Here is a 27,363-nt window from a genome sequence, read left to right on the forward strand (position 1 = left end):
TAACGGCAACAGTACAATGCTGCTTTCGTTGTCTTTCAACGTAACTTTTGTTTGCCTGGGAATTTTAAACGCATTTGCCCTGAACAGTTTTATACTGTTATCGATCGTGGTATAAATCTTAAAATTATCACAACCTTAAAAATAAAAATTCAACAATGTAAACAGCACTACACACAGTATAGGCCTGCTCTGTTTTAAAAAAAACAACGCAGAACTTCAATCTGGCACTGTAATAATTTAGTGATGTTAATTTAACCTCACCAGGAAAAAGAAGAATATATATATATATATATTTTCTTTGAAAGTTGTATATTCCTTTGAAAGTTGTATATATATATATACAACTTTCAAAGGAATATATATATTCCTTTGAAAGTTGTGTAACCTGGGGCAAAGAAGCATACCAGCCTGAAAACCATTTGGAAATAAAATCATTTAACTCGCAACCAGAGGGAAGGGAAGGGAAGGGAAGGGAAGGGAAGGGAAGGGAAGGGAAGGGAAGGGAAGGGAAGGGAAGGGAAGGGAAGGGAAGGGGAGAATTAAACTTTTCGAGGAGAGGAGGAACGGGAATAGCCCATTTTTTTAAAAAGAAAGTGCCTAAAATATGGATACAGCATTTTAAAGCCCTTTCAAAATACAAGGCAGAGAAAGGTGTAAAGTAGAAAAAAATCTGGAGAAGTCTGTAAATTCCAGAGGAGTTCTGAGCTTACGGGCCATGAAGTGGAGGGGGAGGGAAAGGGAAGTGGGGGGGAACAATTGCCGCTGTCGAAACTGTCAGGCCGCGTGATGGTCTGTACACGGGGATGCTGTCTGTAAATCCTCCAAGCGGGTGGGACCCTCCTCTTCCTCCCCCTTCCTCCGTCGCTCCGTCTCCCATTCCACGAAAGTGTCAAAGAGGCTGGGCCAAGCCTCGTCCTCGCTGTAATTGCTGAGGTCCGGCCCAATGACCTGAGTAAAATTAAGGAACATGTTCCAGGTATCACGGGAGATCCCCTTGATACCCGAAGGGTTCTCGGTCAAGAAGTGTAACCACTGGTCCAAAATGGGAGGCTTGTTCTGCGTGAAAACCAGCTTCCAGAGAGCGATGGCTATTTCCCGGTGGAGCGACCTCTGGCCTTCGTCTGAATCCAAGCCAAATTGGAAAGTGAAACGGTAGAGGTCTTTGAATTTATCTTCTTGCTTCGCTTCGGTCAAGAGGCTGGGGAACCGGGCGCAAATCCCATCGATGGTGTCCGCGTTTATTGCTTTGCAACCCTCAAAAAACTCCATCCTGTGGCGGGTTAGGGAGGAAAGATGCCCATTAGGTTTGATTTTCACAATTTAAAAAAAAAAAAACTTTTTTATTAGTTTATCGAAGTATAAAATGCAAAGAAAAAAAAACATGGAAAAGTAAGAAGAGAGGAATGGAAAAAGAGGGGGTGTAGTATAAAGCAGGGGTCTCCAACCTTGGCAACTTTAAGCCTGGCGGACTTCAACTCCCAAAATTCCCCAGCCAGCTTTGCTGGCTGGGGAATTCTGGGAGTTGAAGTCCGCCAGGCTTAAAGTTGCCAAGGTTGGAGACCTCTGGTATAAAGGAAGAAAAAAAGGAGGAAAAAGGCACCAACTTAGGTTTGATTTTCAATAGTTTAAATCAACATCTCTAGAGATTCTCAGTCATCCAGATCATGGTTGTCCCGAAGGTGCTTTCTTCTTTTTCTTTTCTTTTTTCCCAAAAAGCAACTGTGGGGGTTTTTTTCCTTTTGAAGACGTTTCACTTCTCATCCAAGAAGCTTCTTCACTTCTGACTGAATGGTGAGGAATGTCTAACATTCTGGACAGAGAGGACCACTGGTTTGGAAAGAGGGGTAAAAGAAGCCATCTGTGTTGAAACTGAGCAGTCCTCCCTCAACAAAGGGGAGGGATAGGACACCACCTCTCTCTCCTGTTTACAACACAGTCCTTTCATCTGTGTCCCCTGACGTACCAAGTGGCCTCAACGACTCTCTAAAAAGGTTGCAAATGACCAGCCGTCTGCAAGGAGTATCAATCCTTCCGTTCTTCAGAACTGAAGATGCTTCTTGGATGAGAAGCGAAAGGACTTCCAAGAGAAAGGAATCCCACCATTCCACTTATTTTGCTGGATTGGTGGCCTCTACTAGTGTTGTGGCCTGCCAGCGGCCTGCGTGGATCGTGGCTGATCCTGACGACGAGGAGGCTGGTGTGGTGTCGCACCAGCAGCCCGCGCAGCCGGTGCTCGCGTCGGACAGCGAGGAGGCTGAAGAGGATGTGGTGCCAGAGGCAGAGAGTCAGCCAGGGCCTTCAGAACCTCCAGAGGCTCCTTCAAGTGAAGAGAGCGAAGTGGAGGAGCCTCTCCTCAATGCTCGGGCACGCAGGGCTGCCAAAAGGCAGGAGTGGCTACTCAGGAGGAGGAGTTCTCCTCGAGAGTAGGGCTTGAGGATAATTGGCCACTCCCTTAGTCTATTTAAGTCACACGCAGTTAGTAAGTTTCTTGCTAGAAACAACTCGTATTTATTATCAGAGTATTTTGGTTTATCATATCTTGTTTTCTGGGCTGGTTGCCAACCTTTGCCGGTCTTGTTTATTCTTGCTACTTAATAAATTTGATAAGGACCGTTGGTGTGTGTCAATATCCTCGGAAATCCGGAGCTGGGGCAGAACAACTAGACTCAGAAGAGAGAAGGACAATGTGGCCTCTGAAAACAGGTGGGGAAATTTTAGGTTGCCAGGAGACAGAGTTAAGTTTTTTTAGGAAGCCAAGGAACATTATGCAAATGGAATAGGGTGTGTCAAGGAAATGGGTGTTATTGTGGCCTATCGGCTGTCGGCCCCTCCAGCAGCCAAATCAGAGGAGGAGGAGGCAGGGGAGTCGGGGTCAGCATCAAGGCAACCTGAGAACTCCAAGAGGGAAGGGGGAATGGAGCTGTCAGAGAGAGAGAGACAGAGAGACAGAGGTGGAGCCTGGGCCGTCCGTCAGCCCTCAGATGGAGAGTCAACAGCCCCCAGGTCTGGAGGTGGCTGATGAGGAAGAGGAGGAACAGCTGGGTCCAGTGCCTGATGCACGGATGCCCAGAAGGCAGAGGAGAGGAGAGCAATGGAAATCTATGGGCCGGTCCTTGGGATGGAAGAGCCACCGCTGCTAGCGAAGTCCCACCCTAGCTCTGGGGATCAAAGGCAGGGGGTGGAGATGAATAGATGTGGCAGACAACTATTCATCTGCCTGCCGGACAGACTTGTTAGCCTGCGGTGAGAGAGAAACTTTTTGCCGGAGCTGCTGGCGCTCCTAATCCAGGAATCTTGGGTGAAGCCAGGTTTTTCTGTATTTCCCTAGAGTTGGCACAGAGAACATGTTTGCCACTTACATTTTCCAAGTTTTTCCTCGTCTCCTCGATTTTTTTCAAAACCTGGTTGAGGGGGCTCCAGATCCCAGGCAGCCCTGAGGTTTCTGACGGCACGCAGGACTTACCTTGTGAATTTGCACATAGTAGCCGCTTGAAATTTCCAAGCCAGCACGAGCACTTTGAATTCCGTGGGGTCAACGCAGAGGTCGTTGCAAAAACGCTCCATGCCTTCCTCCAATATGGCGTCTTCTCGTTCGTCCTTGTACCTCCTGAACAATTCCTCAGTTCTGTGGAGGAACGATTCCTCGGAGCCCGAGACGGGCTCTTTCCGGGCATCTCCAGAGGAAGTGGGAGCCTGGTTGGATTCTAAAGCAGCTTCCACCTTCTTTGTCCCATTGACCAGAATATCTCCAGAGGGTTTCCTGCCAACCAGGTTGAGCTCCTCCTTGTGATTGGTGCTCCGCTTCCCGTGAGCTTTGCCGTGGGCCTCCCGATCGCCATTTTTGCTACCCAGAGTGGAAGAAGGATTCTTGCACTTGGTGACGCACTGGCCCATATTGTAGCGCGCCCAGCGGTTAGAGCAGCCCCCACGCCGTCACACGCCTGCCCCACTGGTGATGCCTGGGCCTCTGCATGCTCTCAGTGGTCATCGGCCAGCCTGGGAGAAAGATAGGCGAGGGGAAGAAAAGATCAATCCTTCTTTTTCATCAAATAGAGGTAATCCTTGACTTGCATCCATTCATTTAGTGACCGTTCAGATTGTCACATGGCACATTCTCATCACATTTTGATTTTTTTTATAAGAGAGAGAGATAGAATAGAATAGAATAGAATAGAATAGAATAGAATAGAATAGAATAGAATAATAGAATAGGGAATAGGGAAAGAGTAGAGTAGAATAAAATTTAAAATAGAGTAGAGTAGAGTAGAATAGGGAATAGAGAAAGAGTAGAGTAGAGTAGAATTTAGAGTAGAGTAGAGTAGAGTAGAGTAGAGTAGAGTAGAATAGAATAGAATAGAATAGAATAGAATAGAATAGAATAGAATAGAATAGAATAGAATAGAATAGAATAGAATAGAATAGAATAGAATAGGAAATATAGTATTATTAGGAATTTGTCTTATAGAGGCGGGGTGGGTGTGGAGGGGTAGGAATCCAGATATTGCTGAATTATAAATTCCAGCACATCTTCTCACTGGCTGCATTGGGGGGTGGGGGTGGGAGGTTATTGGGCATTGTAGTTCAGCAACCCCTCTGGAGGACTGCAGGTTTCCCAACACTGATCTCTGCTGAGCTACCATCAGGGCTCTTGGAAAGCTTCAACAGATAGAAGACAATGGTCCATCTTCTGGGAAACCCAGAAAGCATCCTTAAGAGGCCGCATCGTACACCATGGACATCTCTGTCCCAGGGGTAAAAATGCACTTACCTTCGCTACCGGATTGGAGATGTGAGCGCGCATGGACACGCACGAGCTTCTGCGCATGCGCAGAGGGTCCAAAACAGGACGTGATGACATCGAGGCGGGTGGGCGGAGCCTCCCGCCGCCGGCCCTACCAGATCCGGCTGGATTTCACCGCTGCTCTGTCCCCCTCAAGGAGTTCCAGAATACCTCCCCAAACCCACTTTTTCCTCCTCCAGGCCAGCTAAAACTCAATGTCTATGGAGATTCTCAGCCATCTAGGTCAGTGATGGCGAACCTTTTCGGCACTGAGTGCCCAAACCAGAACACGCATGCATCTATGTGCATATGCACGCACCGGAGCACTGGAAACCCAAAAACCAGCTGGACGGCACACACATGCCTGTTTTGGGGCCGTTTTCTGGGCCATTTTTCCGCCCCAAAAATGGCCTGAAAATGGCCGAAAAACAGCTTGGTTTTGGGCTGTTTTCAGGCGCTCCAGAGCCCTGCTGGCCAGTGCACGTGTGCACCGGAAACCAGAAGAGCACCTGGCGACAGCACGCGTGCCCGCAGAGAGGGCTGTGTGTGCCACCTCTGGCCCGTGTGCCATAGCTTCGCCACCACGGATCCAGGTCATGGTTGTCCCAAAGGTGCTTTTTTCAAGAGGCAACTGGTTTTTCTTTGAAGACGTTTCGCTTCTCATCCAAGAAGCTTCTTCAGTTCTCAGAGAAGCCAAATCTCAGAGCTGGAGAAGCTCCTTGGATGAGAAGCGAAACGTTTTCAAGGAAAAACCAAGGAAGTCTCAGTTGCCTCTTGGGGAAAAAAAAAAAAAGAAAGAAAGCACCTTTGGGACAAGCTAAAACTCACGTTCTGCCAGAAGGGACGCTTAATTTCTCCCTGCAGGCGTTGAGGGCGTATCAGAAAAGCTTCCGGGAAAAACGATGCGGGCGGACATTCTGGAAATGACAAGCTGCCGGGCTAGCAAGGCTGAGTGACAAGCTAAGCCGCCGACGGTCGTGGCTTCAAAAGCTTAGGACCTGGTTACTTACGGGACCGCCTACTACCACCAATAGCCTCCCACCGACCAGTACGCTCCCACAGAGAGGGGCTCCTCCAGGTGCCGTCGGCCAAACAATGTCGGCTGTCGGCCCCTAGGGGGAGAGCCTTCTCTGTGGGGGCACCGACGATCTGGAACGAGCTCCCCCCGGAGATACGGAGGGTTCCGGATCTGCGCACCTTCCGCCGCGAGCTGAAGACTCTTTTATTTCATCAAGCTGGCCTCGCCTAACTCTTCTCCCTCTTAAGTGCAAATTTTAAATTTTTACTGTATTTTAAAATATGGGTATTTTAAATTATGGGTATCAATTCAGCCAAATTTATTTAATTCATTTTATTCGATTTTAAATTTTGTATATGTATGTGTTTTATTTTATGGCTGTTCACCGCCCTGAGTCCTTCGGGAGTAGGGCGGTATAGAAATTCAATAAAATAAATAAATAAAAATAAAAGGGATGTGAGATTTGACACGGACAATATAGCTATCAATAGCTACTAGTCACAATGGCCATGCGCTTTCTTGGTATCGGGAGCAGCATCTCTCTTAATACTAGTTGCTAGGGAACGGGGACGGGGATGGGGGAAAGGAGGCCCCCGGTGCGCTCGTACCCTGCCCGTGCGCTTCCCAGAGGCATCTCGCTGGCTGTTGTGGGAAGATAATGAATTAAACAGAGTCTAATCCATCCAGCTGGGTTTCGCTTTCCATGCTTTGTGGTTGGGGAGAGAGAATAGATACAATGAGAGAAGGTGCCGTAATGCGAGTATTAACTGTGCCCTATAGCTTCACAAAGCACGGATTCATGGCCTGGGGCCCGGTTACTCGCGGGGCTGTCTCCGTCTGGTTCTAGTTACCCGTCATGTGAGATCCAACAGAGGAGGCATGCTCCAGCCCCCACCCCACCCCCTCCAATCCATTAGGGAATATCATCTGGCAGGTTCCCAGAGGAGAGCCTTTTCGGCGAATATCATTCCCGTCCAGGGACGACTCTCAATAAAGATGATTTGCAGCTCGGGGTTGAAATGAAAGGGTCCTTGGTGCTCTCTGAGCTTGGTTGTTTTCTTGCAGACGTTTCATTGGCCAAATTGGGAACATCATCAGTGCTTGGGAAGAGTGGGGTTTGGGGGGGGGGAGGGGGAGAAGGGGGAGGAGGAGAAGTAAGAGGAGGAGGGGGGAGGAGGAGGAAGAGGACAAGGAGGAGAAGGAAGAGGAGGAGAAGGAAGAGGAGGAAGAGGAAGGGGAGGGGGAGAGGAGAAGGAAGAGGAGGAGGAAGAAGAGGAGGAGGAAGAGTAGAAGGACGAGGAGGAGGAGAAGGAAGAGGAGGAGGAGGAGGAGAAGGAAGAGGAGAAGAAGGAAGAGGAGGACGAAGAGAAGGAAGAGGAGGAAGAGGAGGAAGAGGAGGAGGAGGAGGAAGAGTAGAAGGACGAGGGCGAGGAGAAGGAAGAGGAGGAAGAGGAAGAGAAGGAAGAGGAGAAGAAGAAGGAAGAGGAGAAGGAGGAGGAGGAAGAGGAGGAGGAGGAGGAGGAAGAGGAAGAGGACATGGGGTCCTTGATGCTCTCTAAGCTTTGTTGTTTTCTTGGAGACATTTCATTACCCAACTAGGTAACATCATCAGAGCACTCTGGTGATGTTACCTAGAGGGATCGGCTGTCTTTATGTTATTGGGATGAACATTAAAAGCTGACATTAGAGATGCTCACTTTAATTCCCGAGCGTTCCTGATTACTTGTTCCAACAATAGCAAGATATGGACATCCTCTGCAGCACCCCGTCCGATTCCCATCATCCTCAGCTAGCACGGCCCAAAAACTGGACGCAGCCATCACCGTAACGATGGACTACTCCGACTTACTTGAATGCACCAAAAAAAAAAAAAACCCAACAACACGACTTACATGGTATCCTCCAAAGGCCAGGAAGGCATCGCAGCATTTAGGCTGACTCTCCTCCTAAGGGAATCGGCGCCTTTTGGATGGCTGTGGAAACAAAAAGAAAAGGACTCAGAAAGCTGAAGGGGAAAAAATTCTAGCAATGGCATGCATTTAAAAAAAAAAGAAAATTAACTCTAAAGAGGCTGGCTGCAAAACGGACCAGCTATATTTTACAGGAACATCAACACTTAACACTACTACAATCACAAGTTCCCCAGTAGTTAGCAGAGACTGAGTTGCATTAGAGCAGGCTGGGGAATTCTGGGAGTCGGAGTCCACATGTCTTAAAGGGGCCACGCCATGGTTGAACACCCCTGCATGAGGGTGTTTTCATAGACAATCTGGATCAATTTAGAGGTTTCATTATATTGTTGGAATATCATTTGATCTTTTTAGAACACAATCTGGGCCCTTATATGTAATTATATGTAGAGATGGTCCTTGTCACTCCTTGATGGTTGTTAAGTCGATCTGGTTTCTCCATTGACTTTGCTTGCCAGGAGGTCACAAAAGGGGATCACGGGACACTGCGACCGTCATAAATATGATCCAGTTGCCAAACCTCTGAATTTGGATCACGTGACCCTGGGGATGCTGCAATGGTCGTGTAGGAAGTTAGCACCCACCCCTCTCCTAGGGAAATGGGATATTTTAGGAAATATTAAAATGGCAGAATATTTCCCCTAAAAGGGAGGAAGGAACTCACCTCTCCCCCACCTTTGTCAATGGGCCATTAAGAGCCTTGGTAGTACAACAGCCTGGATAGCTCAACAGACAGAGCTCTGTAATTTAACATCAGCTGTCTGCAATTAAAGTAAGATCGAATCTTGCCAGGCTCAAGGTTGACTCAGCCTTCCATCCTTTCTAAGGTAGGTAAAATGAGGACCCAGTTTGTGGGGGCAATAAGCTGACTTTGTATAAATATACAAAAGAATGAAGGCTATTGCTGAGCACATTGTAAGCCGCCCTGAGTCTCTGGAGAAGGGCGGCATATAAATCAAATTAAAAAAAAAAAAAAAAGGCACCCTGTTATTAAGCTGCTTAAGACCAGCTGCCTGCAATTACTGCAGGGTTCGAATCTCTCCAAGGCTCAAGGTTGACTCAGCCTTCCATCCTTTCTAAGGTAGGTGAAATGAGGACCCAGTTTGTGGGGGCAATAAGCTGACTTTGTATAAATATATACAAAAGGATGAAGGCTATTGCTTAACACATTGTAAGCCGCCCTGAGTCTCTGGAGAAGGGCGGCATATAAATCAAATTTTAAAAAAAATAAATAAATAAAGGCCTGGGCCAGTCAATTCTACATAACAAAGATCTCCCTCCTTCAGGCAGAGCCATAGTAGGAATTGCCCAAAGCCCCTTTCATTACATCATCACCCAGCACGAGTCAACCAAGCCTGGGACATAGACCACCCACAAAGTTACCCCTGCATGGCCCCATGGGAGTCTCACAACCAATCAGAACACAAGCACTCTCAGAATCTCTTCCCTTTTTTTTCTCTTCACCCAAGATCTTCAAGGCATGTGATCCTGTCCACCACTGTTATGAAAACCATCTTCCCAAGCAGCCACCATGTTTCCAGTGTCTTTTTTTTCCCCCACTTGGAACTGAACCCAGAAGGACATTTTTTCCAACAGTTGTAAGTGTGAAAAACGGTCGTAAGTCACTTTTTTTCAGGGCCGTTGTTAAGTTCGAGCGGTCACTAAGAGAAACTGTTGTAAGTTGAGGACTCTCTGCGCCCCAGCACAATAATCATTAAAATATGTTTGGGAGCGGGATGCAGTCTTTGGTTTGAGAGCTGCCACTCCTGGGGAAAAAAAAAAAAAATTGTTGCCTAGAAAGAGAAAGGGGGAAGAGGAAGAGGAACTGCAAGCCAGCTGGGGAAGGTTCAAATCCCGGTGACTCATGACTGACATGAAAAGCTTCAGCAGGCAAGGCAGACAAGTCCAGACTTGCAAAAAATAAAAAAAATAAAATAAAATAAAAACAAGCCAACCCTGTCTAAGGGAATTATTTGAGGTTTCCCCGTGACGATCACCGATTTTCTCATTCATTTTTGACAGTGAAAGCTTCACGGGAATTCTTCCTTCTGCAATCTGCTACAATATTTGGGTGCGTAAATCAGAAAATATTTAGAATAGAATAGAGCTGGAAGGGACCTTGGAGGTTTTCTAGTCCAGCCTCTTGCTCAAGCAGGAGAACCTATATCATTTCAGACAAGTGACTGTCCCAGGGTGGATTTTTTTTTTTTTTTTAATTTGATTTATATGCCGCCCTTCTCCGGAGACTCAGGGCGGCTTACAGTGCGTTAAGGATTTGATTTAAATCGAGTTGATTTAAATCACGATTTAAATCATGATTTAAATCACTAGTAAAAAGGCTTGATTTAAATCAACTCGATTTAAATCATAATTTTTAAAGAGCAACTGTCATCTCTGCTACTCCTTTGACCCACTGTTGACTCACCGATAGTCCCAGTGTTGCAGAATATACAGCCTCATGCTACATAACTAAGCCCCATTTCACGCTGAATGAACTAAATTATTTATGTATCTTAAATAGAAAACTATCTTATGATAGATTTTTACCCCAAAAGTTTTTTATTAAAATAAATTCAATAAAAATAAAAAAAAAAATCCGATTTAAATTTTAAAAAAATCCAATTTTTTTGATTTTTTTTTAAAAAAAATCATTGATTTTGATCCACCCTGAAACCAAGAATCTTTTATACAAGGCTCCCCTGAAATTCCAAAGGCAGTCTTTTGTAGAACGTTTGTGCAAGATTCACAAAGGAAGCGGGGAAAAAAAACACAAAGCAAAAGAAGATTAACCACAACAGATTGCTCAATTCAATAGTCAGGAAGGCGAGGGACAGCTCATAAAAATCAACTGTTCCCTGCCTGCCCTTCAATCCCAATGTAACATCCGGTGAGCAGGGCATAATCCGATGCCATCTGTGCCTACTGCGAGGCCTAAACTGGGTTAGGCTTAATTTTGGAAGGTTTATAATTACAAACGTCGTATTTGTATTTTTTTACTTGCATCGGTATACTGTTATTCAGATAAAGACGACAGATAAAGAAAAAGCAACTTGTGACTTGTTTTTCACACTTACGACGGTTGCAGCATCCCCGGGGTCACGTGATCAAACTTCAGACGCTCGGCAACTGACTCGTAATTATGACGGTGGCCGTGTCCAGGGGTCACGTGATTCCTTACTGACCAGTAAAGTCAATGGGGAAGCCAGATTCATTTAACAGCCAGGTTACTAATTGAATTGAATTGAATTACTAATACTAATTTAACAGCTGCCGTGATTCACTTAACAACTGTGGCAAGAAAGGTCGTAAAATGGGTCAAAGCTCACTTAGCAAATGTCTCGCTGAACAACAGAAATTTCGAGGCTCAATTGTTGCCGTAAGCCCACGTCGTCCTCGACTTACAACCTCAGATTAGTCACTGTCCAAAGTTGCAACAGCTCTGAAAAAAGTAACCGACGACCAATCCTCACACTTATGACCGTTTGAGCATCCCCAGGGTCAGTTCATCGACGTTTGGGTGCTTGGCAACTGGTGTGTGTGTGTATCCCAGGTTCACGCAACTTCCCAACAGGCTTCTGACAAGCCAAGTCAATGGGGGATGCTGGGTTCTCTTAATGACTCAGCGATTCACTTAACGACTGCAGGGGCAAAAAGGTCGTAAAATCAGGTGTGACTCATTTAACAACCCAATTGTTCAGCGATGGAAATTTTGGTCCTATTGTGGTGGCGTAGTCTATCTGTACGAACCCTGTCCTGGTTAATTTTTCCAGTCCAGAGAAGGTTAGCCAAGACGTCACTATTTAAAGAGCATCGTCTGACATACAATTTCATCCCTGCTAGGTGGAAATCTTGTCATTGGAAAAACAACATCTGGAGAGACCGTCTTGAGTCCTCACGAGACAGAGAAAGAGAGAGAGAGAAACAGATGTGAGTTTTTCTAACGCTGCCATCGGCTTCACAAATAGCTAAGTAGCATTCCTATTGCAGAAGCTGGTAAAGTCCTTAACTTTCTGATAAATTTCCTTGCCACAAATATGCGAAAACCATGAAAAAAAAAAAACCCAAAAGCCGTGAGTTCACTCTTTCGTATCTTCCTTCTCTTTTCCACATTGCTGATTCGTTGAACAGCATGACAGATAGTCCTCGACGTACGGCCACAATGAAGCCCCAACATTTCTGTTGCTAAGTGAGACATTGGTTAAGTGAGTTCCCCCGCCCCCCCGGTTTACGACATTTCTCGCCCAGGTTGTTAAGTGAATCAGTGACCTGGTGATGAAGTGAGAATCTGGTTTCCCCGTTGACTTTGCTTCTCAGAAGGTCGCAAAAGGGGAATCGGGACACAGCAACGGTCGTAACTATGAACCAGTTAGCAACTATCTGAATTTTGATCACATGACCATGGGGTTGCTGGAATGGTCGTAACTGTGAAAAACGGGTGAGTGGCATTATGTCCTCACACCTTCACTGTACGAACTAACGAAGTGCAAAAACAATTGAGGTTGCAACCATGGGGGACACACACTGTTAAGAATAACAACACTTGTGTCCCTTGGTGAGGGAATAAAAAAGCTACGCACCTGCTCTCAGAGGTGCATGTCTAATTGCTTTTTCATTACCACACCTACTAACGATGAGTAACACTAAAAAGGTAAAGTTAGAGGTTCCCCTCAGACATATGAGAGTAAATAAGGGCATGACTTGTTGTCTGTTTTGGTACATATATGTATATTTGTATTTATACATATATATTAAATGTTATATTTAATATATCTCCGCCTTTCAGTCGCTACATCCAAGCCATACAACTACATCATGCAATGTTGTTGCTCTTCGTCCCTGTTTATTATTAATTTTAACGTGAATCATTTCTACAGGCAGCTTGAGAAAATACTCCCTTTTGAAAAGAGACTCGATATTTTTATAATAAATAACACCCATATTAACAGGGATTTTTGTTTTGACCACCCCATGGAGTCGGGGCGACTGGATGGAGCTTGAGCATTTACTGGCCGGATGCCCTTCCTGACACCTACATGAAGTACACAGCAGATTTTTTTTTTCTATGCACCTTAAGAAACAAACATCCGCACTGCCTAGGATTAAACTCTCAACCATCCTGAGTGGCATCTTCACCACTAGGCCACCAAGCCACTCAACAACTCATATTAACAGTAATATGCAAAAAAAAAGTAAGCAATCAAATCCCAGTCAAGCCTTCCTTAACACCCCCTCGCTTGCTCCTCCTTTTTTCCTTGCCAAAAGTAAGAAAACCTAAGCAATTGCAGGAGAGACTCAGATGGAGAAACAGATGGACCATCTGCTTGGTGGCACCCACTGCAAAAAGCACAATCTTGACAACAATGCTGAGGCTTTTTTTTTTTTTTTTTTTAAGGAAAAACTCAACTCACGCCACACAAATGGATGCCATGCAACTTCTTGCCATGAAATAAAAGGGGTTTGCTTGAAAGGATTACAGGAAAATAAAGAGAAGGAAAACTTCCTTGCGTTGAAACTAAGGTGGAAGTTCCTAGTATGGTAGTAAAATTAGTTGACTGTACAGCTACTTCCTTTCTCTTAAAAAAAAGCAATGGGTTTCCATAGCTGAGGATTTTTAAGCTATCATTTGGTTAAAAGTTGACTTTTGCCGCCCCTGCGATCATTTTCAGCATCTCTGCAGGTTTCCTGCTGCATAAATGCAAGGTGTGATAGAACCCACATTAAGGCACAGAAGGAGAGACATTATTTTACGGTTCACAAAATAAGCCTTTCTTTAATTTGAGTAATTTAAATATTTGCACTCCAGTTCTAAGAATTCCACAGCCAGCACAGTCATGGGAGGAAATCCTGGGAGCTAAAGTCTCCAGCTACATTTGATTGTAGGTGATGCTTCCTGTCCCAGGGTCATGTGATTTCCCCCCCCACACACACACACACTTTTGCGACCTTCCGACAAGCAAAGTCCACAGAGAAGCCAGTTTTACTTAACAACCGTGTTACCAATTTAACAACTGCAGTGATTCGCTTAACAAATGTGGTGAGAAAAGTCGATGAAAGGGGACAAAACTCACTTAACAAATTTCTCACTTAACGACATAAATTTGGGGCTCAATTGTGGTCGCAAGTTGAGGTCTACCTGTATTCACGGTTGAGCCTGGAAGCTCAGTGGCTGATTTTAAAACCCTCATCCTCTTCTTCTTGTGAGAAATTTGAAAGTCACTCCTGACAAAGACGGGGAAAACATTCTCCGTGGCATAGATATATAGATAGATATATATAGAGAGAGATGATAGTAGATAGATAGAGATCGATATAGAGAAAGAAAAAGAAAGAAAGAAAGAAAGAAAGAAAGAAAGAAAGAAAGAAAGAAAGAAAGAAAGAGAGAGAAAGAGAGAGAGAGAAGGAAGGAAGGAAGGAAGGAAGGAAGGAAGGAAGGAAGGAAGGAAGGAAGGAAGGAAGGAAAGAAAGAAAGAAAGAAAGAAAGAAAGAAAGAAAGAAAGAAAGAAAGAAAGAAAGAAAGAAAGAAAGAAAGAAAGAAAGGACAGTCGACTGGGAAAATAACCGAGGCCTGAGTTTGAGAAATTGGGGAAGCCGTCTTTTCAATCATCAAAAGCCAAGACGAAGATAACGGGAAGGGGGAAACGTTAATTCTTTGATTCGTGTCTGATCCAGACAGCCGATCCCCCCCTTGCGTCTCCCTTCCCGTCACATCAGCAAACAAGCACGACAGTTTTTTGAAATGCAAATCTGGACCTCGGCGAGTCCATCTATATTGTCTTTTCTCTTGATCAGCTACAGTTTTGTTTCCTTCTTTATGACACAATATTCCAGGCGCTCAAGAATTCCCTTTCATGTGACAGCCTTTCCACAGATTAGAGTTCAGCTCTGCAGATTTCAGCTATTCCTTAATACCTGGGTCTCTTCCTTCCTCCCCGGGCTTCCAATCTGGCTTGTAAAAAGCTCTGCTCCCTGAACATTGAAATCCCAAGATTTACACAGCTGTCTCCCCACACCGCAGCAGTTAGGGTCCCTTACACAAAAGAAGGAAAGAGAGAGAACACAAGGAAGAAATCCAGTAGTCCTTGACTTATGACTACAATCAGGTCTCTGGTCTAAGACGGTAATACACTGATTGGTTGATTGATCACAATTCAGCCCCAACTTTCTGACGCTAAGCGAAACAATTGTTCCGTGAGTTTTACGACTCTTCTTGCCGCAGTCATTAAGTGAATTGGTGCAGTTGTTAAGGCAGGAACAGGGTTCTTAAGGGAATCTGGCTTTCTCCATTGACTTTGCTTGTCAGGTGGTCACGAAAGAGGACTGTATGATCCCTGGATGTGGTAACCGTCATTTCAGCCTTTATGGGGTTGGAAGCAGTGGTGAAATGCAGCCGGTTCTATCCGGCTCAGGCGAACCGGTAGCACCAGCGGCGGGAGGCTCCGCCCACCCGCCTGGACATCATCATGTCCCGTTTTTTTACCCTCTGCACATGCGCAGAAAGCTCTGCGCCTGTGTGGAGGAGGCGCGCGCGCTCACATTTGCGAACTGGTAGCGAAGGTAAGTGGATTTCACCCCTGGTTGGAAGGAACATTTAGTGGCCATCAAGACGACGGGCGAGAGTGTCCATCACATCTCACAGGTGTTCCAACCTCAGTCCCAGAACATCCTGCAAATTGATGGGTGCAGCTGCAAATGGCCAATTGCCGTTGTCTCTCTCTCTTTACCCGCTGAAGACGGAAACCAATACGGGTTACTATGCAATTACCATTGTTTTTAATGACGGGAAGAAATAAGCTACCACGGCCAGCTAATTAAGAGACAGCGAGGGCCCCAATAGCCACAAAGAGACTCGGCTATCGGCGCCTTTCAAAAGAGAGAAAAGATACCATTACAACATCTCCTCTAAGAGGTGGGAATGAAAAAGCAGGATTTATTTATTTATTTATTTATTTATTTTATTATATTTCTATACCGCCCTTCTCCTGCGGGACTCAGGGCGGTGTACAGCCAGGATAAAACATAGCATATAAAATTTTAAAACATTTTAAAAAACAATTAAATAATTTTGACCCAAATTTAAAACAACCCAATTAAAACCGAAATTCGATTAAAAACTAAGAGGTCACATAGTTATCCGAAAGGAGTAAAGTTTGAGAGTTTTGTGGTTTTTTTTGAATCGTTAAAGAGTGGAAGATTTGGCTAGCCAGATAGCAACCGAAGTGGCTGAAATGCCCTTTTTTAAAAAAGCACCAGGCTGAGATTTTTCAGGGCAGAAAGACTGGAATTTCCCAGTTCAAACGCTGTAGAAGTGCAATACGGGGTTTTCTACACAAGTTCGGCAGAGATCGGCTTTGAGTAATAGAGGACAAAAAAAATTCAACGATAATTCAGAAACTTCCCTATTTCTTATAACGCCAATCGCAGCGAAGGCCACGGTAATCTGTCCATTCCATCGCCAGTCTCTCTTCTTTGTTGTATTGTGGAAATGAAAAACTTAAAAGGACAAACCGTTTTCTTCGGGCTGCGCAGAGGAAGGCGCTCTACAGGTAGTCCTTGACTTGCAACCGTTCGTTTAGTGACCGTTCAAATTTACAAAGGCACCGAAAAAAGGGACTTATGGGCAAATTTTCACATGACGCTTGCAGCTTCCCCGTGGTCATGTGATCAAACATTCGGATGTTTGGCAAACTGGCATGCATTGATGACGGTTGAACTATCCTGGGGTCACGATCTGCGACCTTCCCAGTTGGCTTTGGACAAAATCAATGAGGGAAGCTGGATTAGCTTAATGACCACACACGATTCAGTTAACGACTGCAGCAATTGGCTTAACAGCTGCGGCCAAAAAGGCTGTAAAATGGGGCACAGCTGACTTAAACAAGCGCCTGGCTTAGCCACAGAAATCTGGGGGCTCGATTGCAGTCGCATGTCAAGGACTGGTTGCACATTCAGAAAATTTACTCAGTTCTACCCTCTATCCCAGTGATGGCTAAACTTTTTTTTTTTTTTTTTTAATTTGATTTATATGCCGCCCTTCTCCAGAGACTCAGGGCGGCTTACAATGCGCTAAGCAATAGCCTTCATCCTTTTTGTATATATTTATACAAAGTCAGCTTATTGCCCCCACAAACTGGGTCCTCAATTTACCCACCTTAGAAAGGATGGAAGGCTAAGTCAACCTTGAGCCTGGTGAGATTCGAACCTGCAGTAATTGCAGGCAGCTGGTCTTAATAACAGGGTGCCTTAGACCACTGTACTACCAAGGCTCGAGTGCCCAAAGTGTGTGCACGAACCCACAAAATGCAATGCTTTTGCATTGCTTAACGCATTGTAAGCCGCCCTGAGTCTCCGGAGAAGGGCGGCATATAAGTCAAATTAAAAAAAAAATAAAATAAATGCAAGCATAGCCCCCCGTATGCGCCCTGCCCATCCGTGCATGCCCTCCGCGCATGTGCGGCAGAGACCCAAAGACCAACTGGCTGGCAGAAGGCGCTTGCACATGCGCGGCGGAGCTGAGCTGGGGCAACGGCTCGCATGCCCAGAGAGAGAGCTCTGCCTGCCACCTCTGGCACGTGTGCCATTGGTTCGCCACCACTGCTTCCTGTTTCAGATCTGAACAATATATTCCCTGGAAAATCCTCCAGCAAAAAAAAAGGCAGGGGGGCAATCTGTTGTCAGCAGGTCTGCAAAAACAAGAAAACCCCAGGGGGGAAAAAAAAAATCAGCTTTTATTGTTTGCTTTAGAAGGTTGGCTCCCAAAAGATCATAGAGTCTGGGCTGCTATCATTGATGGACACAAGGTGGGGAAAATTTTCCGCCAAAGGTTTTCCAGGAGGGAACGCTCCAAATATTTCCTGCCAGTAACAACTGTAAAATTGGATGGAGATATAATACAGGTAGTTCCTCGATTTACGCCCACAATGGAGCCGAAAATTTCTGCGGCTAAGTTGAATTTTGCCGCGTTTTGACTTTTCCTGCCACATTGGTTAAGTGAATCCTTGCCGTTGTTAAATGAGCGACCCGGTTGTTAAATGAATCCAGCTACCTCATTGTCTTTGCTTCTCGGAAGGTCGCTAAAGGGGATCGCATGACCCTGGGACACCGTCGTAAATATGAGTTGGTGGTCTTGATTTTGAACATCTGTCCCCATGGGGATGCTGCAATGGTCGCAAGTGTGAAAAAAGGTCATATTTTTCAGTGCTGTTTGTAACTAAATGAACGGCTTTTAAATCAAGAATCATCTGTATTTTAACAATGCCAGAGAACGATACACTCCTGTCTTAAATTAAGAATCACTATACCAATCACAACCATTCTAAGGTTAAACTTTTAAAAAATTGTGTTTATTCGGCCCCAGTCCTTAACTATGACTGACTGGTGTGTTTTTTTTTCTCAAGATACACGATGTTTTAAAAAAAAAAAAATGCACAAAGCAATCTGGGAAATTTTCCAGTTCACATTCTCCAGAAAATCTACAACACTTGTCCTGGAACACGAGAGGGAAACCAATAACCCAAGTTTAAACACGAATGTTCTCCAAATCCAGAGCCAAGACTAAATGTCATAATAAGATTGTTTACCACTGCATTCTTGAAAGCCTGCTCAGTGTCGTGTTTTTCGTTTTGTTTTTTTTAAAAAAGAAATTATTGCTGGAGCCCATGTCGAAATGGAAAATGCAGAGAAGCCAAGGCCCTTCTCTAAAACAATATTGTAAGTTTTTCCCCCCCGTGCTCTATCACTCTGATAAACAACTAATTCCAACAACACGGTTTATGCCCTGGGATGTCAAACCACCTAATAGGGCTGTATTATTTATTATCCTTCTCACCTCTCCTACTATCTATGCAGGGGTGGGGCTTAAAAATTTTGCCAAGGGGTTCTCTGCCTGGTTGCTGGGTGGGCGTGGCCTAGTCGGCTTCCTGCACCACGGGGCGGGTGTTTTTTGCCCTCCCCGGGCTCCAGAGGCTTTCCTTGAGCCTCCAGGAGGACGAAAATGGCCTCCCCAGGCTCCAGAGGCCCTCTGGAGGCCGGAAACAGACCCGTTTCCGGACTTCTGATAGGCCCATTTTTCACCCTCCCTGAGCCTCCACGCGCACCCTGCACTTACCTGTATCCAAAATGGGCTGTGTGGGGACTCCTGGGAGGGGTGGGGTGGGTGGGATCAGCCAGGAATGGGATTTGGGGGTTCTCCGAACTGCACAGAATCTAGCTAGAGGTTCTCCCGAACCCCTGCGAACTCCCAACAGCCCACCCCTGTATCTATGACCTTAACTTCTTATGACTATAATTTTGTTGTTGTATCTCATGATTTATGCTTTTAGTATTCTATCATGATATATGTTGGTTGATTTAGTATCCTAGGACTATGAGTGTTGTAATCTATGATTTAAAGTGATTTACGATTATGATGATCACTTGTTGCTCGTATGTACACTGAGAGCTTATGAACCGAGGACAAATCCCGTGTGTGTATGTGTGTGGGTGTGGGTGTGTCCAATCACACTTGGCCAAATGAAGAACTCTATTCTGTTCCAAAGAAGAGCAGAGTTATGGGTAGCTTTGCACCTTTCAAAGGAGCAGTTTTCCCAACAGCTACGTTAATTTGCATGTTGTGGTTTCAGCTGGCTTTGGCCTCTTCCAAAAATGCTCAAGGAAGCATCAGACACACCTCTCAGCACAATGCTGTTAAAAACTCTGCTGTTGGGCTTCTGGGCTGCAACCCCATAATGGGATTCGCTCGGCTTTCGCTTAGCTTGTTGCATAAATCCAGACAAGAGGTTTGTAAACTATAGATTAAGACTTAAAAACAATGGGTGATCCCTGCGTGCTAGGTTTGATTCATCGAAATATAGCCAGACAAAGCAATGGCATTGTAATCTCAAATATTTGGCCCTTATCTCGTGTTGTATAATGTTGCAAAAGAGCCCACCTACAAGGACTACGTACTTTTTCTTCTTAATTTTATTAACTCAATGAACCGTTTATATACGTCTATCCAGAAGTTGGGCCAGTGGTGAAATCAAAATATTTTTACTACCGGTTCTGTGGGCGTGGCAGGGGAAGGATACTGCAAAATCCCCATTGCCTCCCCACTCCTGGGGGAAGGATATTGGAAAATCTCCATTCCTATCCCACTCTGGGGCCAGCCAGAGGTGGTATTTGCCCGTTTTCCCAACTACTCAAAATTTCCGCTATCAGTTCTCTAGAACCTATTAGAACCTGCTGGATTTCACCCCTGAGTTGGACCCATCCAGTTTAATTCTAGTTATATCCAAATTAATCTTAATCAAGCTTTTCGTCCTCAATTCTCCTTGCTCCACATAACAGTATCAGAATGGGTTGCCATAAAGAAGAGGATGGAACAAGCTATTCTCCAAAGCATCTGAAGGCAGGACAAGGAGCAATGAATGGAAGCTAATCAAGGAGAGAAGCAACCTGGGAATAAGGAGAAATTTCCTGACAGTGAGAAGAATTAATCAGTGGAACAGCTTGCCACCAGAAGTTGTAGGTGCTCCATCACTGGAGGCTTTTAAGAAGAGATTGGACAACGATTTGTCTGAAATGATATAGGGTTTCCTGCCCCAAGCAGGGGGTTGGATTAGAAGACCTCCAAGGTCCCTTCCAATCAGGGTGGATAAAAATCAATGATTTTTTTAAAAGAATCAAAAAAAATAGATTTATTTGATTTAAATCTGATTTTTTTGATTTAAATCGGATTTTTTTGATTTTTATCGAATTTATTTTAATAAAAAACTTTTGGGGTAAAAATCTATGGTAAGATAGTTTTCTATTTAAGATACATAAATAATTTAGTTTATTCAGCATGAAATGGAGCTTAGTTATGTAGCATGAGGCTGTATATTCTGCAACACTGGGACTATCGGTGAGTCAACAGTGGGTCAAAGGAGTAGCAGAGATGACAGTTGCTCTTTAAAAATCATGATTTAAATCGAGTTGATTTAAATCAAGCCTTTTTACTAGTGATTTAAAACATGATTTAAATTGTGATTTAAATCAACTCGATTTAAATCAAATCCACCCTGCTTCCAATTCTGTTATTCGGAATATTTGTGCAAGTTTTCTCTAGAATACAATAATTCATACTCTCCCAGAGCTGGTCACTTTTTTAAAAAAAAAATCGTATAGCACCTTGATCGAGAGTCTTAAGAGGATAACAACATAAGCCTGCCACAGCTTGCACCCGGGATAAATTTTTTTTAAAAAAATTCTCTACCTGCAGGGAGGAGAAATCAGGTCTCCTTTTTAGATCCCTAGCTTGCCTTTTTTTCTTTAAAAGATGTTTCATGGGGAGGGAAGAGATAGGAGGGGGAGCAACGACAAGATGGACCTTCCCAAGCCGCGTTTCGTTGTTCAATCAAATGCCAAACATGGAGCTACTCCAACGGCATAAACACTGGCCTAAAATGACCTGCTTGCCAACTGGACTGAAGAGGGGCAGGAGCTGTAATCCAAATTTTAGGAAGTCATCAGAAGACTGGCATAAAGAGTGGAAGAGTGGCATGCAGCCTTCCCCCCGCCCTCCTTGGAATTATGTTACCTAGTTTGGGTAACAAAATACCTGCAAGAAAAGCACCAAGCTCAGAGAGCAACAAGGACCCCATATCCTCCTCCTCCTCTTCCTCCTCCACCCCCTTGCAAAATCCTCTCCCTTCTAGCACTGCTGAAGCTGAAGAGCCAGCGCTGTCCGAAGTCGTCTCCGTGGCCATGTGGCCGGCATGACTCAATGCCAAAGGTGCACGGAACGCTGTTCCCTTCCCACCAAAGGTGGTCCCTATTTTTCTACTTGCATTTTTTTTACGTGCTTTCGAACTGCTAGGTTGGCAGAAGCTGGGACAAGTCACGGGAACTCACCCCATTACGAGGCACTAGGGATTCGAACCGCGGAACTGCCGACCTTTTGATCGACAAGCTCAGCGTCTTAGCCACTGAGCCACCGTGTCCCCATTAAAGGTAATCCTCAATTTACAACAGTTCATTCAGTGACCGTTCAAAGTTACAACGGCACTGAAAAAAGCAACTTAGGACCATTCTCCACACTTAACGACGGTTGCAGCATCCCCGTGGTTATGTGATCGAAATTTGGACGCTTGGCAACCGACTCGTCTTTATGACGGCTGCAGTGTCCCGGGGGTCACGGGATCCCCTTTTGCAACCTTCTGACAAGCAAAGTCCATGGGAAAGCCAGATTCACTTAACAACCGGGTCACTAACTTAAGAAATGCAATGAACAGCTGTGGCAAGGGGGCAAACTCACTTAACATATGTTTCAGTTAGCGACATAAATCTTGGGCTCGATTGTGGTTGTACCTGGAGGACTACCTGTACGTAGGTCTCTTAAAAGGACTCACAGAAAGCCGTTTCCTAACAGATGGAGCTGTCAGACTTTCTAAAGGATGAAGGCAACTGAGAAAGAACAGAAAGCTTCCAGGAATTTTTTTTCAGTGGTTCTCTGTAATATATATATTACAGTGTTTAAAGAATTTAAGGGACAATCATCCACTGGAATCCAGAGCCATACTGGAAAAGAGACAGAGCGTCCATTGTTTCACAAAACTACCCAGAGTGAAAATGTTTGGGTTTTTTTCCCCACAATGCTAGCTGCAGGAGAAAATATCTTTCCATTAATATTTGCTTAACCACTGCTTGCTGCAATTGTTGCCCGTTTCACATGAAAGGGAAACTTCTCCCCGCCACCAAAAATTAACTTGCACCAAGGCTTTACAATGTTGTTTTTAGAACGTCGCAAAAGTTTTTTTTCAACTAACCGTCTCCTAATTTTTTCCCCCCTCCCAAGGAGCGGGTGTTCTTGATAACTTCATGGTCTCCCTTTTTTAAAAAAGGAGGAAATTCTTAGGTATGGTTCTAATAGGTTTCGTGGCTTAAAAAGAACAAACGGAAATCGAGCGAACGATATTTCGAAACTTCGAAAACTGATGGCCAAAAAAAAAAAAAAAAAAAAAGACCTGGTGATCCATCGAGCCCGACCTTTTGAGATTTATTATTTTTTTAATTTCAGGATGATGCGTTTTATCCCAAGCATGTTTTAAACTCAATTGCTGATGACTGACGGATGGAAATTGGGACATTTAAATGTAGAACATTCTGGGACAGACCACACTGGGCTCTGCCTGGCTCTAACATTTAAGCTAAGAAGGCCAGGATTTCGCAAACAATTGTGTTGTATAGAGAGAGAGCAGCCACTGCACAAAACAGAACAATCACTGCACAAAAACACCTCTGAACTCATTACTCACATGAACACCAGGGCCTCTTGGGGGCAGGGTGTTGTGTGTTGTTGTTGTTTTTTTTAAAATGCGGCTTCCACACCCTTCAGATAGGAAGAGACTATAAATAATGACTGGAAAAGCAAGCTACATTGGAATGTTACATTTGATTTGCATGTTTCTACCCAGAAAATTCTGGGAGGGGGGGGGAAGAAGAGGGGAGAGGCCACAGATTTTCTCCACTTTTCCTATGAATCGATCCAAAGCCGTCCTTGACTTACAACAGTTCGCTTAGTGACGGTTCAAAGTTACGATGGCACTGAAAAAAAGTGACTGATGACCGTTTTTCCCACGACCGTTACAGCAACCCCGTGGTCAGCTGATCAAAAATTTGGGACGCTTGGCAACCAGTTCGTATTTATGACGGTGGCAGCGTTCCCCCTTTTGCGACCTTCCGACGAGCCAAGTCCATGGGGGAAGCCAGGTTCACTTAACAACCAGGTGACTAACTTATCAACTGCAGCGATTCACTTTACAACGCTGGCAAGAAAAGGTCGTAAAATGTGGTAACCCTCACTTAAGAACTGACTCGCTTAGCAACAAAAAATTGGGGCGCAATAATAATCATAACTTGAGGACTACCTGTAATGACAGATCGTGTTATTCACCCAGAAGTGCACGGAGAGGGAATTCCCCCATTTTTTTCCCCCCATCGTATCCACAACAATGCTTAAAACATGAGCATAGCAGCTGCCACGGCTGGGGAAACCGAGTTCCTAAGATCCTGCTGAACTCCTAACATCCCAAAGCCCCATTTAAAATGGTCCATGGCAAAACAGATGGCCTTGCAACATCTGGAAGGCCACTCTTCTCCTCCCTGAATGGAGCAATCCTCAAGGCCACAAGAGCAACAGCCCTAAATTAAAAGTTCATCTGATCCACAGCATCTGCTCCTCGTAATGAACTGCAGCATGCGAACCATAGTCTATGCCGGTACGCTGCCTTTGGATATGGAAGCTCTTCTGGCAGCCCTTAAATTGGCTTTCGAAAGGCAGGGGAAGGAAACTGGGGTTCGACCAGTAGGAAGAGAAAGGCATAACCCAGAGGGAGAGGGGAAACGGGGGTAGGGGTGGGAGAATCTTAGTGGTCTCTCTTCTAGAACAAAAACTGTGATTTCCTAGTTTTGTTGACTCAGAGTACAATATTCACAAATGCTTGTGTAGGGAATGAGAAGGAAAAAACATCCTTGTCAACCTCATCGTTCAATATGTGTGTAAGAGAACGATAGATCTCAAATAATAAAAAAAAAATCTTTACATTTTAAAAGAACACCAGCCAGAGCCAAGAACAACTCGAAGAAATAGTGCAAGATCGGAAGATGTGGAGAGACTTGGCCCATAAAATCACCAAGAATCGGACATGACTGAACGGATAACATCATGATTATCATCATCATCATCATCACATATTAAATGGCAGCTCTAACTTCCATTTTAATAGGAAGAAGCCCAATGTCCCTTCCATTTCCCTATGAATAGCATACAGTTTTTAGTTTACTTTGTCATTGCACCTTGTGCAACGAAATTAAATGCCATCTTCAGTGCACGTCATACATAAGAAAACTATAAAAATAAAACAAAAACACACATCCTTCACATTCTATGCAATTGAATTGAAAATCCGTGTTATTGCATTAATATTGCACTATACCGTAGAATTCAATATGGTTATTGCCCTGGGATAGAAGCTGTTTTTCAGCCTATTTGTCCTTGTTTTGATTGTCCTGTACCGTCTGCCAGATGGTAATAGTTCAAAAAAAAAGGGTGCACAGGATGAGATGGATCTTTACAGCAATGGTTCTCAATGTTTTCTTCAACATGGACTCCCTTTAAATATCTTTTGTGGCCATGGACTACCAAGATTTAAATCATAATATTTCTTCAAGCCTTCGCTTGAAGAGATCTGTGGACCACAGATTGAGAACCCCTGGCATACGGTATTCCAAAAATCTTCGAGAAACACAGTTACATACCCATGAGAAAGTTGATTCTTCCTCTGAACGCACTGGAGTAACTGAAACAATAGCTTCTATTTGGACAGTTTCAAAGCCCCAGACAATATCCCATATTTACCCATCAATAACCCCCCTTCAAATTTAGCAACCCTTCCTTTTGATGAAACATGGATAGGGTTGGGCTCCAAAGTGGAACATTTATTCTAAAGGATTGGGGCAGGGGAAGAAAAGCTTTTTTTAAAAAAAAAATCACAAGATAGCAGAAGAGCTGAACTGGGAAAGAGTTGGGATTTTAAAGATTTTTTTTTCCTCCCAGTCAACACGTATCCATAGGATTCTATGCTGATGCTTCAACATCTGGTCCAGACCTTGTTAGAGCCCCCATTATTTCCCAGCCACCATAGCCCATGCTGGCTAAAGATGATGGGCGTTGTAGTCCAACATATACAGAGGCTGGAAGGAGGGAGAGAATGGCATTTGCCTTTCTTCTCCCTTCAAAGCTGTTATGATTAACTCTTCTTCTAGGTCAGGGGTGTCAAACTCACGTCGTCATGGCGGTGTCAGGTGATATATCGGGACTCCCTCCCCAGTTGCTAAACCGGGCGTGGGCAGCATGTGACGCATCCGGCCCAGGAGTCTGTTCTAGGTCATCCCTCCCATTTTACAAAAGAATTACACAGGCCCTGGTCGTCGTCATCACTGAACTTATCAATGGGACCATAAGCAAGGCGCCTCCCCAACTGAACTTGGTGCCCAGGTTAGCTGCCATTGAGAAAGGCCACCTTTTCAGTATTTGGATGCTAAGCCACGAAAGTCCCAAAGGGCCTTTTGTTTCCTTGAAGTCAACCATGACCTGGATGACTGAGAATCTCCCCCGACATTAAGCCAGGAAGGATTTTACAGACTAATCTATAACGTATAGAAAAGACTGTCTGATGCTTTAATGCAGGGGTTCCCAACCCCTGGTCCATGGACCACTTCGTGTCCAGGCTGCACAGCTGGAGGTGAGTGGTGGGCATGCAAGAATCTCGCCAGGCTCAAGGTTGACTCAGCCTTCCATCCTTCCTAAGGTAGGTAAATTGAGGACCCAGATTGTGGGGGCAATAAGCTGACTTTGTATAAATATACAAAAGTATGAAAGCTACTGCTTAATGCATTGTAAGCCGCCCTGAGTCTCCGGAGAAGGGCGGCATATAAAATCAAATTAAAAAAGAAAAAAAGAATGTGTGTGCCCAGGATCTAGGTCCGTGATGGTGAACCTATGGCACGCGTGCCAGAAGTGGCACGCAGAGCTCTCTCTGTGGGCACAGGTGCCATCACCAGCGGCTCTTCTGGTTTCCGATGTGCACAACCTTTTCGGCACTGAGTGCCCAAACTGGAACTCAAGTGCATGCGCGCTACAAACCTGAAGACCAGCTGGTGGTGTGCGCATGCCTGTTTTTTGGCTGTTTTGGGCCATTTTGGGGGGCTTTTTCAGGTCCTTTTCAGGCCATTCTCCGGGCCGTTTTCAGACCATTTTTCAGGCCATTTTCCAGGTCACTTTCGGGCCATTTTTCAGCCTGAAAAATGCCTGGAAAACGGCCCAGAAAAACACCCTGAAAATGGCCCAAAAATGGCCCCAAAACGGCCAAAAACAGCCAAAAAAGCAGGAATGCGCACGCCTGCCAGCTGGTCTTCAGGTTTCCGGTGCTCCATTGCGTGCACATGCACATGTGTTCCGGTTTGGGCACTTGGTGCTGAAAAGGTTCGCCATCACTGATCTAGGCTGTGAGCCCCTCCTCTTCCCTCCCCTCTAACCCAGGGTCCGTAGAAAAATAGTCTTCCACGAAACCCGTCCCTGGTACCAGAAAGGTTGGGGATCGCTGCTTCAACGGCTGGTGTTATGCAGTTTCCAGCACAGACACAGAAGAATAAGACAAAAACAACACCACTGGTGGGTTTTTTTTTTTTTTTTTTACAAAGCGATCATGAAGCCAAACAGAAATTTTCCACCACAATTCCCTAGTGAATTGAAGCTACTGTAACACAGAACTTTAAAAATAATTAGCTCATTAATCTCCAGCAGTATCCCATGATCAATGGTGGTAAATATCACCAAGGAATCCACCCCACTTTTCCCCTGGCGAAGCCACCACTCAGAATAACTGGGGCTTTTATACCGTTACATCCAGGTCAGGATATCCAGATAATTAATTTCTTTTCAAGTCGAATTTATTTCTAAGAAATTCCCAGCAGTTCAAAGGCCACCCTCTTATCTAGTACGTATGACCAAAACTTGCAACTTAGTGATAATTACCCGGAATTTCAAGATCCAGGGAAGCCCTCTTCCAAATAAAATT

The 27,363-nt window shown here is 44.8% G+C and overlaps 1 protein-coding gene across 2 annotated transcripts in view; it reads right to left on the reverse strand.

Annotated features, from left to right (window-relative positions):
- Positions 1 to 386: 386 nt before the first annotated feature.
- DCUN1D3 (defective in cullin neddylation 1 domain containing 3) overlaps positions 387 to 27,363 on the reverse strand; it is a 29,658-nt gene continuing 2,681 nt past the window's right edge. For both annotated transcript variants that reach the window (XM_070955045.1, XM_070955046.1), the window contains exons 3-5: positions 7,691 to 7,771; positions 3,464 to 3,996; positions 387 to 1,270 (exon numbers count right to left, since the gene is read on the reverse strand). In XM_070955045.1, the coding sequence (XP_070811146.1) occupies positions 775 to 1,270; positions 3,464 to 3,894 (927 nt within the window). In that variant the 5' untranslated portion in view covers positions 3,895 to 3,996; positions 7,691 to 7,771 and the 3' untranslated portion in view covers positions 387 to 774. The remainder of the gene's footprint in view (positions 1,271 to 3,463; positions 3,997 to 7,690; positions 7,772 to 27,363) is intronic.

Source organism: Pituophis catenifer, unplaced genomic scaffold (assembly GCF_029215685.1).
Source record: "Pituophis catenifer annectens isolate HBS135680 unplaced genomic scaffold, rPitCat1.0.hap2 SCAF_16, whole genome shotgun sequence".
In the NCBI taxonomy this organism is placed as follows: domain Eukaryota; kingdom Metazoa; phylum Chordata; class Lepidosauria; order Squamata; family Colubridae; genus Pituophis; species Pituophis catenifer.